Source organism: Bos grunniens, chromosome 20, assembly GCF_055505025.1.
Source record: "Bos grunniens cultivar Pamir isolate PY7600 chromosome 20, Bosgru_T2T1.0, whole genome shotgun sequence".
NCBI lineage: Eukaryota > Metazoa > Chordata > Mammalia > Artiodactyla > Bovidae > Bos > Bos grunniens.
In genome coordinates, this window is record NC_141184.1 from 68,817,143 (window position 1) to 68,831,517 (window position 14,375).

Genomic DNA, 14,375 nt, shown 5'->3' on the forward strand with positions numbered 1-14,375 from the left:
ATGACTGCATCATGTACAGAGTCCACGTCTATGCTCAGTACATTCGTAAGTGGCAGCGCTGGAACTTAAATTCAAGTTCAGTATTCCCTCCATTATGCCACTTTGTCAAGATTCCTTTGAGAGACTTGTTAAAATGCAGATTTCAGGCCGAAGATCACAGTTTGTGAGTACAACATAGCCATCTGCAAGTAATTCAAAACCTTCAAGTACTGCTATGAGATGAGATAAAAGAATGTTAAGACAAACTGTAATAAAAAAAGACAAGACTTCAGTTTCTGTCCATGAAGGATTAACTGCTATGAGAATTTTTTCCTTCTGCCATAAACAACTAGAAAACAGGACAAAATATATGAAACAACATTTTTCAATTACTGCACAAGAAGCAGTATAGGACTATTAAACCAGAGAGGAGGGAGACAAATGAGGTAATACCTACACAACTGCTCAAGCCTATTGCCCAAAGCAGCTTCCAGGCTGCTGGCCAGGAAAGGGGAACCCAAACAAAGCCAAGTGGTCTCAGTGAGTTGAATCTGGGGAGGCTGAGGCAGCTGGAACTTCTGCAACTGAGTATCAGAGAGTGGGAACTATGTGAGAAGAGAGCTCTGAAGATCTGTAGAGGAGTTCTCTCCAGTCTTTGAACAATGTAACAGAGACACATAACACGTGTAATTGGAGTTCCAGAAGGAATAGAGACAGAGAGAGAGGTAGACTGTAATTATTTGAATGCAAACTGATTACATCATTTGATGGTGTAGATTATAAACCTTAGAGTACCACTAAAAATTAAGAAGTATGGCTAATAAGCTCATAGGGGATATAGAATGGAGTCATAAAAAACATTTAATTAATCCAAACTAAAAGAAGGGAGGAAAAAGAGACAAAGCAAGAAAAAACAAATAGCAGTATTGTAGATTTAAACTCAAATATACTGGTAGTTATATTACATGTTAATGGCTGAAACACTTTATTAATAGAAGGCAGAGATAGTCAGATTTCATATAAAAATATGACCCAACTATATGCTATATGTTAGGCAAATATGTCCATATCCTAACCCTGAAACTTGTGAATGTGTTAGGTTACACAGCAGAGAATAAAGTTGCAGATGGGTTAAGGTTGCTAGTCAGTTGAACTAAAAATAGGGGGATTATCCCTGATTATATGGGTAGCTGCTGCTGCTAAGTCACTTCAGTCGTGTCCGACTCTGTGGATCCCCACAGACGGCAGCCCACCAGGCCCCGCCGTCCCTGGGATTCTCCAGGCAAGAACACTGGAGTGGGTCACCATTTCTTCCTCCAATGCATGAAAGTGAAAAGTGAAAGTGAAGTCGCTCAGTCGTTAGCGATCCCATGGACTGCAGCCTACCAGGCTCCTCCGTCCATGGGATTTTCCAGGCAAGAGTACTGGAGTGGGATGCCATTGCCTTCTCCCGATTATATGGGTAGGCCCAAGGTAATTCCAAGGGTCCTTGAAAGTGAAAGAGAGGCAGAAGACATCAGAATCAACTGGAGACGCACCTGTGGGAGAATGCCCAGATATTCAGTGCTGCTGGCTTTGCAGACGGAGGACAGGAGCCAGGACAAGGCATGCAGGCAATCTCTAGAGGCTGAAGAAGGCAGGAAACAGCTCTGCTGACACTTTGATTTTAGTCTGGTGAGACCCACGCCAGATTTATGAAGCAAAGAACTACAGAACAAATTTATGTTGTTTTAAGTCATCAGGTTTGTAAAAAGGTGTTGCAACAGAAAATACCTCATGTCGATAAGAAACCAACTTTAAATACAGAGACACACAGAAAGATTAAAAGTGAAATGATGGAAAAAGAGGCTAACTGTAATCAAAAGAATGCTGGAGAGGCTAGTAATACCAGACAAAGTAGATTTCTGAGGAAAGAATATTGCCAGAAATAAACCGTGTCATTTCATAAGGATAAAGGGGTAAATTAATCAAGGGGACATAACACTCCTAAATATATATACACGCACTTGATAACAGAGCTTCAAAATACTTCATACAAAAACTGATAGCAGTAAAAGGAGAAATGGACAAATTGATAATTATGGTTAGAGGCTTTACCACTTATCTTTTGGTAACTCAAAGGACAAGTAGAAAACAGACAAACAGACAAAAAAATAACTGGTAAAAATACAGAAAATGTGAACATTATCAAGCAATTAGATCTGACGGTTAGAGAACATTCTTCCCAACAACAATGGAATACACACCCATTTCAAGTGCTCCTGAAACATTCACTGTACTTTGGACCATAAAAAAGATCCAATAACAACAACTGAGTATATTCTATGACTAAAATAAAATTAAACTAGAATTAATAACAGAACTATCAGAAATTAAACAATGTGCTTCTAAGTAATACCTCATTGGTAAAAGAAGAAATCACTAGGGTAATTAGAAAATACTTTTAACTGAATAGAAAAAGTCCCCAAATAAATAAAAATTTTATGAGCGATAGCCACAGCAGTGCTTAAAGCACTAGATCTGTATATGAGAAAAGAAAAAAGGTCTAAGATCAGCAATGTAAGCTTCTACTTGAAAAACTAGAAAAGGAAAAGCAAATAAACTGAAGGAAGGAAATTATAAAGATCATACATGAAGTCAATGAAATAAAAAACAGAACAATAGAGAAATCAGTGAAAAATGAAAACTGGTTCTCTGTACAAAATTAATAAACCTAGAGCCAGTATTCCCAAGAAAAAAAACACACAGATTGCCAATGTTAGGGATTAAAGAGGGAACATTACTAGAGATCTTACAGAAATCAAACTGTATAACAAGAGGATGGTGGTGGTAGTTTAGTCACTAAGTCATGTCCTACTCTTGCAACCCCAGGGACTGTAGCCTGACAGACTACTCCGTCCATGGGATTTCCCAGGCAAGACTACTGGATTGGGTTGCCATTTCCTTCTCTAGGGTGTCTTTCCTACCCAGGGATTGATCTGTCTCCTGCATTGCAGGCGGATTCTTTACCACTGAGCCACCACGGAAGCCATAACAAGAGGGTAACATGAACAATTTTATGCCAATAATGTCAGATAAACTTCAGATGAAATGAATAATTTCCCTTAAAGATATAGGTATCAAATGCTACTCAAGATATAATAGGAGACTGGAATAGTCCTATATCCATTAAAGAAATTTAATTTATAGTTAAAAACCTTCTAACAAAGAAAAATCTAGGGCTAGTGCTTTCAGTAGGGAATTCTATTAAACATTTAAGGAAGAACTGATAACAATTCTACACAAACTCTTTAAGAAAATGAGAGGAGGGGACATTTCTCAATTCATTTCTGAGAGCCCTATATCAATACCAAAACAAGGCAAAGATACGAGAAGAACAGAAAATTATTAACGAAGAACTACAGAAGAATCCATCATAGCTGTCGTGAACCTATTATAGATGTAAAAATATGTATCTAAATTTTAGAAAGTTTTATCTATTAATTTATAAGCAGGACAATATGTCGTAACCCAGTGTGGAATGCAAGGTTGCTTTAACATTCAAATACCCATCAATATGATGGCTAATACCATGCAATGTATTAACAGACACAACGAAAACCCTAAGATTGTCTTAGTATACGCAGGAAAAATGTGATAAAATTCAACACCCATTCATGGTAATACTCTCAGAAAACTACAAAAGAAAGACATTTTCCTAACAAGATAAAGAAGCTCTACAAAAAAACCTAGTAAATGAAGTAAAAGTCTCTCAGTCTTGTCTGACTCTTTGTGGCCCCATGGACTGTATAGTCTATGGAATTCTCCAGGCCAGAAAGCTGGAGTGGGAAGCCGTTCCCTTCTCCAGGGGATCTTCCCACTCAGGAATCGAACCCAGGTCTCCCACACCACAAGTGAATTCTTTACCAGCTGAGCCACAAGGGAAGCCCAAGAATACTGGAGTGGGTAGCCTATCCCTTCTCCAGCGGATCTGCCTGTCCCAGGAATCGAACCTAGAGCTAGCTAATCTTATACTGAATGGTGAAATAGTATATCTTTCTCCATAACATTGAAGACAAGGGAAAAGTGTTTGCTACCATCACTTCCATTCAACATTTTACTATAGGCTCTAGCCAGTGTAATAAGGTATGAAGAAAAGCCATACAGATTCAAAGAGGTAAAACTATCTTTATTTGCAGACATAACTATGTAGAAAGACACATCTATCATGAAGAAATCGTAACAGATGCTACCAGAATTAATAAGTCAGTTTAGCAAGGTTACAGAGTACATGGTCAACATATAAAGAAATCAACTGCAATTCTACATGGTAGCAAAAACAACAGATATTGAAATCAATACCATTTACAAAAGCATAAAAACATAAAATACTTAGTTGGATAAGACTTAATATTCAAAACTTCAAAAATGCTGTTGAGAAAATATAAAGAAGATCCAAATAAATGGAAAGATATGCCATTTTCAAGAACTGAACACTCAATATTGCTAAGACGTCAGTTCTCCCCAAATTGGGCTACAGATTCAATGTAACCCAATAAAAATTCTCCTGCTCATTTTTTAATCTAACAAGAGAAATTGACAAGTTGACTCTAATATTTATTAAAAAAAAAAAAAAGGCAAAGGCCAGAATAGTCAAGACAATTTATAATGAAAAAAAAAAAAAAAAATTAGAAGGCCACACTATCTGATTTTGAGACTTACTATAAAATTAGGATAGTACAGAAATGGCACAAAGTAGTCTAATAGATAAAGAATGTTCTTCAACAATGTGCTAGAACAATTGAATATCCATGTTAAAAAAAGAATTCTAGCTTTTACCCACAATAGTGAGTGAAAGTTGCTTAGTCGCGTCCAATTCTTTGTGACTGCAAGAATTAATACAATCCATGGAATTCTCCAGGCCAGAATACTGGAGTGGGTAGCCTTTCCGTTCTCCAGGGGATCTTCCCAACCCAGGGATTGAACCCAGGTCTCCCGCATTGCAGGCGGATTCTTTACCAGCTGAGCCACAAGGGAAGCCTCTTATAATATGATGTACAAAAATAAATTGGATGGAACATAGACCTAAACATAAAAGCTAAAACTATAAAACTTTTAGAAGAAAACACAGAAAAAAACCTTTATGGCCTCAGGTTAATAAGCAAAGATTTCTTAGGATAGGACACAAAAGACATGATCTCTAACAGAAAAAAATAATTGGACTTCCTCAAAATTGAAAACTTTTACTCTTCAGAAGATACTGTTAAGAAAATAAAAAAAGACAAGACAAAGTTGAAAAAATATTTGCAAAACATGTATTTGAGAAAAGGTTTGTATCCACAATATATAACAAACACTTTCAAGATAAAATAACTCAGAAAAACTGGGTAGAAGATTGGAACAACTACTTTACCAAGAAGACAGATAAATGGCAAATAAGCATGAAAAGATGCCCAAATTAACATCCATTAGTGAGATGCAAAATAAAAACACAAAGAGAGTCCACTTCATGCCCATTAAAATGACTGATAATCGGGACTTCCTTGGCAGTCCAGTGGTTAAGAATCTGCCTTGCAATGCAGGGAACGTGGGTTCAATCCCTGGTTGGGGAACGAAGTGCCTACATGCCATGGAGCAGCTAAGCCCAAGTGCCTCAACTACTTGAGACTGAGCAGGGAAACTACAATGAAAGATCTTGCATGAAACAAAAATGGTAGCTCTTGCATGCCGTGTCTAAGATCCAAAGCAGCCTCTGTCTCCTACCCCCCAAAAGACTGAAAATAGCAAGGGTTAGGGAAAGTAGAGGGCAACTGGAGCCCTTATACATTGCTGCAGGGAGCAAAATGGTACAGTCACTTTGGAATAGTTTGGTAGATTTCAACAATGTTAAATATACATCTAGCATACAACCCAGAAATTTCACTTTGGTATTTACTCAAGAGAAATATTTGTCCATAGAAAGACTTGTGCGTGAATGTTCATAGTAGCATTATCAAAACAACCAAATAATGGAAACAACCCAAATGTTATCAGTTGGTGAAAATATATTAACAAATTAACAAATGTGGTAACGTATACCATGGAATAATACTGAGCAACAGAAAGATAAAAACTGATTCGCAAAATAAGGCATTATGCTAAATGGAAGCAGCCAGACACAAAGGACTGTATGTTACATGATTCCACTTATATGAAATTCTGGAAAAAGCAAACTACCGTGAGAGAAAGTAGACAGTAGTTGCTTGGGGCTGGAACTAGGGGGAGGGATTGATTAGAAGGGGTCATGAGGGAGCTTTTGTGGTGATGAAAATGTTCTGTATCTTGGCTGTGGTGGTTCATGACTATGTACAGACATTTGTCAAGATGCACTGAACTGTTCATTTAAAATCAATAATTTTTACATTGTGTAAATTGTACTTTAATAAAGCTGATTAAAAATAAACTGTACATCAAAATATGAAAAAGGGTATTTTCTGTCTTTTAAGTAATAGTTACAATCTTTCACTTTGGTTAAACAGTCTTCCCCCATGATCATCTCAAAAGCACCTACTCTAAGAGACCACAACCAAATTCTTCCTCTGAAAACAATGCTCTCTCTGATACTCACCAAGAGCAGTGAGTCCCTCTGAGATGGATGTGAGGACATACAGGAGTACAGGAGGATCTAAGCTGGTGATGAAGCTCATGTGGTCCTGGGTGAGACATTCCAAGAGTGGATAATACGACTGGCTCAGTTTCCGATATTGCTATAATAGAAATACTAAATGTCAAGCCACAGGGAAGCAAAAGACATGCTACAGTCAGTGAAAACTGACATGTATAAGACTGGAAATTGTGACCTTATTTACATATAAATATATAAATAAACACAAACATAAAGATATATAAAATAATTAGGTTGGTGCAAACATAATTGCAGTTTCAGACTGTGAATTTTAAATAATTATGAAAATGAAAGTGTGAAACTGTTAGTCGCCCAATCACGTCTGACTCTTTGTAATCCCGTGGACTGCAGTCCGCCAGGCTTCTCTGTCCATGGGATTCTCCAGGCAAGAATGCTGGAGTGGGTTGCCATGCCCTTCTTCAGGGGATCTTCCCGACCCAGGGATTGAACCCAGGTCTCCAACATTGCCGGTAGACTCTTTACCATTTGAGCTAGCCAGGAAGCCTGGGTATAAATCATTTTAAACTAGGCTCAAATGCATTTTTTTTTAAATCAAAATAGGAACCATTACAATCAACACATTTTTGCCAATGAGAAATAAGTTTGTTTATTCCTACAGCATAAAAATCCACGCTTTGGGATTCGATGAACTCATGAAAAGCATTTTCTGCTTCCCGCTGGTTGTGGAAGCATTTTCCCTGAACAAAGTTGATATGCTTGAAGACGTGGTGGTCGGTTGGTGAGAGGTCAGGTGAATATGGCAGACGAGGCAAAACTTCACAGCCCAATTCATTCCATCTTTGAAGCATCGGTCGTGCGATATGCAGTCGGGCGTTGTTGTAGAAAAGAACTGGGCCTTTTCTGTTGATCAATGCTGGCTGCAGGCACTGCAGTTTTTGATGCATCTCTTCAATTTGCTGAGCATACTTCTCAGATGTAATGGTTTCACGGGGATTCAGAAAGCTGGAGTAAGATCAGACCGGCAGCGGACCATCAGTGACCATGACCTTTTTTTGGGTTCAAGTTTGGCTTTGGGAAGTGCTTTAGAGCTTCTTCTTGGTCCGACCACTGAGCTGGCCATCTTCAATTGTATAAAATCCACTTTTCATCACAAGTCACAATCTGATTGAGAAATGGCTCGTTGTTGTTGTTGTGGAGAATAAGAGAAGACGCCACTTCAAAGTGACAGTTTTTAAAATTTTTGGTCAGCTTATGAAACATGTATTTATCAACCTTTTTCACCTTTCCAATTTGCTTCAAATGCCAAATGACTAGAATGGTCGACATTGAGTTCTTCAGCAACTTCTTGTGCAGTTGTAAGAGGACCAGTTTCAATGCCGGCTCTCAGTTGGTCATTGTCAACTTCCAATAGCCAGCTACTGTGCTCATTTTCAAGGCTCTCATCGTCTCCTTTGCAAAACTTCTTGAACCACTACTGCACTGTACTGTGTGCTGTGCCTAGTCACTCAGTTGTGTCTGACTCTGTGCAACTCCATGGATTGTAGCCCGTCAGGCTCCTCTGTCCATGGGGATGCTCTAGGCCAGAACACTGGAGTGGGTTGCCATGCCCTCCTCCAGGGGATCTTCCCAATCCAGGGATTGAACCCAGGTGTCCCACGCCGCAGGTGGATTCTTTACTGTCTCAGCCGCCAGGGAAGCCTGACTACAATGTTCATTAGCAGTTTCTGGGCCAAATGTGTTGTTGTTATGAGCTGTCTCTGCCGTTTTACAACACATTAGAACTCAAATAAGAAAATTACTTGAATTTGCTTTTTAATATAATTTCCCTAGTCTAAAATAAATATAAAATAAACAGCAAGTAATAAGTCATTAGCAAAAAATATAAAGTGATAAATGTGTATTAAAACGATGTATAACATAACCACATTTATTTAAGAATGTATGGCAAAATCAAAGTGCAAATGGCAAAGTTCAACAGTGCAAAACCACAATTTCTTTTGCACCAACCTAACATGGAACAAATGACGTAATGATTCTCAATTCAGTATTTAAAGGAATTCTAATAAAAATATCTTGATCTCTAGAGTCCTAATTTGAAGCTATAGTATAGCATAGTACGTAATTTCAATTTGCCTTATATGGTTAACGGTTAAGCGCAAGCAACACTGCTGTAGTATGGAATTTAGAAGACTGAATTATTTTTCTGGGCTGGAATAATATAACACAGAACAGTGCTTAACAGGGGCTAGGGAACCTTTTTTTTAACACAAAGAAATCTGCTGTTATAATAGGATTTGGTATCATCATCTGCTGTATTCACACAATGTCAACCCATATAACTAAATCATAACTGGGTAAATGGCTTAATATTTACCATACACAACAGGCAAAAGATAAGTGCATGAGAAATACACCTGGAAAACCTCAAATGAAACTCAAACCAGTATCAAAGAAGCACAACACTCATAAGAGAAATAAACCATAGCAATATTTATTAAAGTGAGATTAAGACTACCTCCATAAAAATCACATAGGGGTGCTTGTTAAAAACACAGTTTTCTGATCCCCAGATCAGACTTAACAAAATGAAAACCTCTGGAATGAGGTCCTGAAAAGGGCATTTAAGAAGTATATTCTAAGGGAGTCCTCTGCATCCTCAATTTTGAAATTACTGAGATAAAGGTTTGCTTGTCTACTAGAAAAAAGATCAGAAAATCCTGGAGCCATATCAGGTTTGCTTCTTCTTCTTTTTTTTTTTTTTTTGGTGGGCTTCAAGTGCTAAATGAAGAGTTCCCTCAATGAGGCTGTAGCACATGGCTGATCTGACTCAAGTCTCTATTCCACAATTTCTGTTGCACAGGCAGCCTTCAATGAGCATTCCATTCTACTGCAAAGAGGCTGGACACCTTTGGCTCAAGATGCATTTTTTTGTTTGGTTTTTGGGTTTTTTGGGCCATGCTGTGTTACTTACAGGATCTTAGTTCCCTGACTAGGGACTGAACCTGGGTCCTTGGCAGTAAAACTGCAGAGTCTTAATCACTGAACTGCTAGGGAATTCCCAAGATGTGGTTTTATGAAGACTAGCTTAGAAAGGCGGAAGAGGGTACCACTAGTCCATTAGAATGTCAAGAAGCATGTCTTGTACAGGCTGACTAACGCAGGCCCCGGATCTCGTAGTCTGGGGCAGGTGGGAAAGCCTGAGCGTAAGTTTGGCTGTGCTACTGAAGCAACTACTGCAACCACGCTGGGCATATATTAGCTTTTGTGTAATCAGGCAGAGAGATTTAAAAAAAAACGTCTGATAACGACACAGCTCAGTGGAGGAGCCTGGAAATTTGAATTCCAGCAAGCACCCCAGGTGATTCTGATGGGCTTCAAAGTTTGAAAACTACTGACATAAATCACTAAAACTAGACAGTAGGGTAGAAAAGGGACCTAGAGATCACTTTGTTTAATTTACTCGTTTTAGAGGTGAGGAAATTGAAGCCTGGAGAAATAGAGAAGGTGATTTATTCGAGGTAAATGGCCAGTGAGTGGCAGAGTTGAGACTATATACCAGGTTGCTCAACTTCTAGTTCAGCACTCTGTCCACCATATCAGGGTGTTAAGGGAAAGGAAAGCCAAACAGCATGGGAAGCAGACAGAGTAGAAGTGAAGGAAGGAGAAGATCCTGAAGTCATCCTGCATTTCCGCCCCAGGAAACACAGACCTTTTCTGAATTGTGAGTACAGTTGTAAGCAGTTAGTTGAAATTGCTAATTACACTTTCTGTAGACACAGAACTCGGAACACTCTGGATGACCAATTTGTCAGAAGATGCAGTTTTCAAAGCTACACATTTAATTATATAAAGACAGCCACTAAAGTTGTTCTAATTCTGTAAGCTAAATTAAATGCTGTCCTAAAACATAAAATGATATAGTGCTGTTCTAACTTCTCGGGCTTCATTGTAACAATTCTAAGCCTGTGGTGGTGTGACTTCACATTTCATACAAAGACTCCCATGATATAGGATTGCTTACGAGCAAGTCACTGTGGGACACCGACAGCAGCATTTTGACAAAGGCTTGGAGTACATTGTCAAAGTGGTTGTCCCCATACAACTTGAAGACGCCAAAGCTGACATAATTTCCACACAAGGCAGATTTGAGAGCTGAATAGCAGATGGAGATGCCCTTGAGTTTCATTGGATAAATCTGATCTTTTGAGAGGCTCCCAAGGGACAGGATCTGAGTCCCTGTTTCAGGGTAAAAGCAGAATGAGAAAGTGGCATAAGCAGATGTAATTCAAAGCAGTTACGAGGCACATGATCGACATTTTCACTTTATTGCTATTGTTCATTTTCCCCTACTGTTGTTCCAAGAGTCACACCATCATATAATGAAAAATATAAATACACAAGGCAGTTTATATGGGAAGTACAAATGGCCCAGTGAAAATCAATCAAAGGTACTGGAGAAGTTTGATATTTTTGTCTGGATGGTGATTACACGAATATATACGTAGATACATGAAAACTCATTGAGTTGTACTAAAGATTAGTTTATATACTTTAATATTTGCATTATCTCTTCTTCAATAAGAAGTGAAAAAAAGTAGGAATAAATAACCAACTAAGTCAAGAAAAGATAACTTAGATACATAAGTTACTCTAAATTGTGGGGTGAATTTTCGCATTTTCACCTTTTTCACATGAACTTGATACTGAGCTACTTTACTTTTTGGAGGATCACAGGTTTGGTACATGAAGTAAATGAAATAAGACACACAAGTTCTTGGCATAGTACACAATAAATGGTACTTCCCTTTTCTCCTTAGATCCTTTTTCAGAAGACCTAAAGAGATGGTCATTTAAAAACTGTACTTAAATTCTATGTTTGACCATCAAAAACAAAGTAATGTTTATATAATCACCTTACAGTTTTTTTCTAGTTAGCATTTACAACCACAATTTCTCTTTCTGAAATGTGTGCTAGTAAGGCATATTACTAGACAATATCCAAGAATGCTTTGTAAAAAATTATAAAGTCATATATGTTTCTTAGCTCTGCTTTTTCCTGTTCAAGTAAGTAACACTTCTAAAATTGAAACTAAATTCAATTTACAAAATTTAGAGGCATACTGTTGTGGTTCTGTACTGTGTCTATTGGGCTAAATAAGAATTAAGTTTCCCAGAACTCATTTCCCTGTACAGTTGTGGCCTAGAATTGAGCAAAAGAGAAATCTATATGAGATTTGGAAGATGAAAGTGAGGTAGCAGCTAGGACTTTCTGAAGGTTGTGTGATTAGAGGCTGTGAGAACAAGACGCAGAAATGCCTTTGGGTTTTAGTTTGTCCCTGCTTTTCCCTGCTCTGTGTGAAGCACTGCAAGCCCTGCTGACCAATGACCCCAAGCCCACCACGTGCTTGGCAGTAAACGTGCAGAGCGGCAGCCACACAGAAGCAACAGCCTTCCACTGCGCCCACACCACTACACCAGTCCCCCTCACTCCGCTGTCTTTCATGGTCTCACCCTAGCAGCTGGGTGTCTCCAGCTTTTAGATATCCTTGCCAGCTCCAACTTGTCCACCATGCCATTATTTCAGGAGGCCTGATTAGTGATTTTTCTCCTGAACTTCCAACCCCCCCCTTGGAGGTCCATTTTGCCATCTTTGCCCAAGATAGTACAACGCCTAATTCCTAAAATAAACTCCCTATTCCATCAGTGTCACAGTGTCTGCTTTTCCCTGTTTGAATCTCGACTGATACGAATATTATGAAAACTGTATGCTTACTAAGAGGTTAAGAAGGACCAATCATTCTAGCAGAGTAAGAAACAGGACCAGGCCAAGGTGAAGGTTTCCTGCCCTTTATCTGCCTTTCTGAAACAGTTTCATACACTTTTTTTTTCTTTTTCTTTCTATGAATCCTTGGAAGCCCAGTGGCTTTGCTTATAATTTATACATTTGAATGATACCACCACTGTGTTGGCTGAAGCATATCTTGGAATTTACTCCATACCACATTCTGTACCCTCTCTCATGATCTCATCCTAACTTCTCTTAGAAAGATATGCTAAGTTTTAACTCAATATGATAGTATTTCCTTAATAGCTACTGGTGGGAGAATAGATTTGTAAACAAATAATTTCATACAATGTGACAAACACTATCAGAGACATATGTCAAGATTTTATGGGAATAGAAGAGACTGGCTTTGCTTGGACATGACAGCAGGGTGGGTAAGGCTTCACAGAACAGGTTGCTTCTCAGTGACCAATCACAAACTCTCAGATGGACTTGAGGGAGAGAAGAGTATTCCAGAGATTATGTGCACGGGCATGAAGGCCTTTAAAAGCAGGGAGCTGCAGGAGAGGGCAGTTCTCAACCACTGGTTTACTACCTTCGCCTCCAATTCAATCTAAATCAACATACACATTCCCTGTCCCCTTCCCTTTCCCAGGAAAGAAAAGCACTGCTTGCATGTGATGGAAAAAGCTGGATAATTTGGTGGTAGTGGTGGTTTACACATTTTGAGTTAAGGAGGCTAGGGCCAAACAGAGAAAAGTAGGCCATCTTCTGGGGACTTCCTATGCTGAGGTCCTTATGGGGAAAGTAAAGATCCTATTTTCTTCAGCGCAAGATGGAAAAGGCAGACTAAGAACTGTGTTGGGAGAAAATTTTTGATTCTAAAAGACTGGATAACCTATAATCAAGAAGGATTAATTATTTAGAATCACAACTTTTATCTTGTATTAAAGTTGCAATCTGGCATACATGTCTTTCGGACTATTTCAGACACACCTGTGTGAATTAAAACAGTAACTAGCATACCATTATGACCTTGAAAAAGTAGAATGAGTAATACTTTTGAAAGAGGAAACTATATTTCATCATGCTCCAGTGGTTCTACATTCCATGGTGGCTATAAATGACTATGGAAGAGAAGGCATGTCCACATCATTTATTCACCCCATCAGCGTTATTCAATTTATATTATTCAACAATCCTTACTGAAACTGGAGTCTCTGCCCTCAAAAAGCTTAAAATCTAGCAGTTAGACTCACACTGCTCTAAACAAAAGTGATCACGTGCAGATTTTGTTTTAATGTTCCTCTATAGGTATGACAAACCTCTTTGCCTTCCCTATTCCACCCCACGCCTATAAAGTCCCATCTCCTTCCTTCCTAAGAGGGAGGTCTTTATTGCACTGATGGACTGCTGGGTGACGAAGGCAGCCACTGAAGCCAGTAACAGTCGCCACTTGTAAAAAAGAAATGATACATTTTCTGTAATGAAATTAGAGACTTCCGAAGTTTAGAATCAAAAGGGAAACCTTTAACTGTTTCCCACTGACCATATCTGTCATAACTGGGAGCAGTTACAATAACAGCACTTATAACTCACAAGGCTCTTATGTGGAGTGAAGGAGACAGCATATATAAAATGCTTACCCCAGTAACCGGCACAGTGCTCATGTAAACTATAGCCAGACACAGTAGTAAGGGCTCTTTTCTCTCTCCAGTCTACTAGCCTGTTAGGTCAGACATGGGGAGCTAAGGCCTGAAAAAGAGGAGGCGGTAAAGCTGAGTGTGTCTGGTGTAGAATAATGTCACTTGCTTCTAATACATAATTCAAAGTAAGGACAGTTCTATGTATTTGACCACGTTCCCTCTATTCCTTCAAAGAGAACTGGCTGTAGGGTATCACAGTGTGGATCTTTGGCCCACACTCTACCATTTCTCTGTGCCCTCAGAAGAACACAATGTAAAACACTATTCATTTGACTGCATCAGGTCTTGGCTGTGGGACACG

General features: G+C 38.8%; 1 protein-coding gene across 19 annotated transcripts in view; it reads right to left on the reverse strand.

The window, feature by feature from the left end:
• Positions 1-14,375, reverse strand: part of RANBP17 (RAN binding protein 17) — a 368,523-nt gene that overhangs the window by 42,158 nt on the left and 311,990 nt on the right. For 14 of the 19 annotated variants that reach the window (XR_015148579.1, XR_015148578.1, XR_015148577.1 and 11 more), the window contains 2 exons: positions 10,605-10,819; positions 6,566-6,704 (listed from right to left, as the gene is read on the reverse strand). Coding sequence is in view for 11 of the 19 variants with exons in the window: in XM_086361112.1 (XP_086217238.1) it covers positions 6,566-6,704; positions 10,605-10,819 (354 nt within the window). In the remaining 8 variants the exon portion in view is untranslated. The remainder of the gene's footprint in view (positions 1-6,565; positions 6,705-10,604; positions 10,820-14,375) is intronic. The other 5 variants (XR_015148584.1, XR_015148583.1, XR_015148582.1 and 2 more) reach the window with 1 other exon arrangement.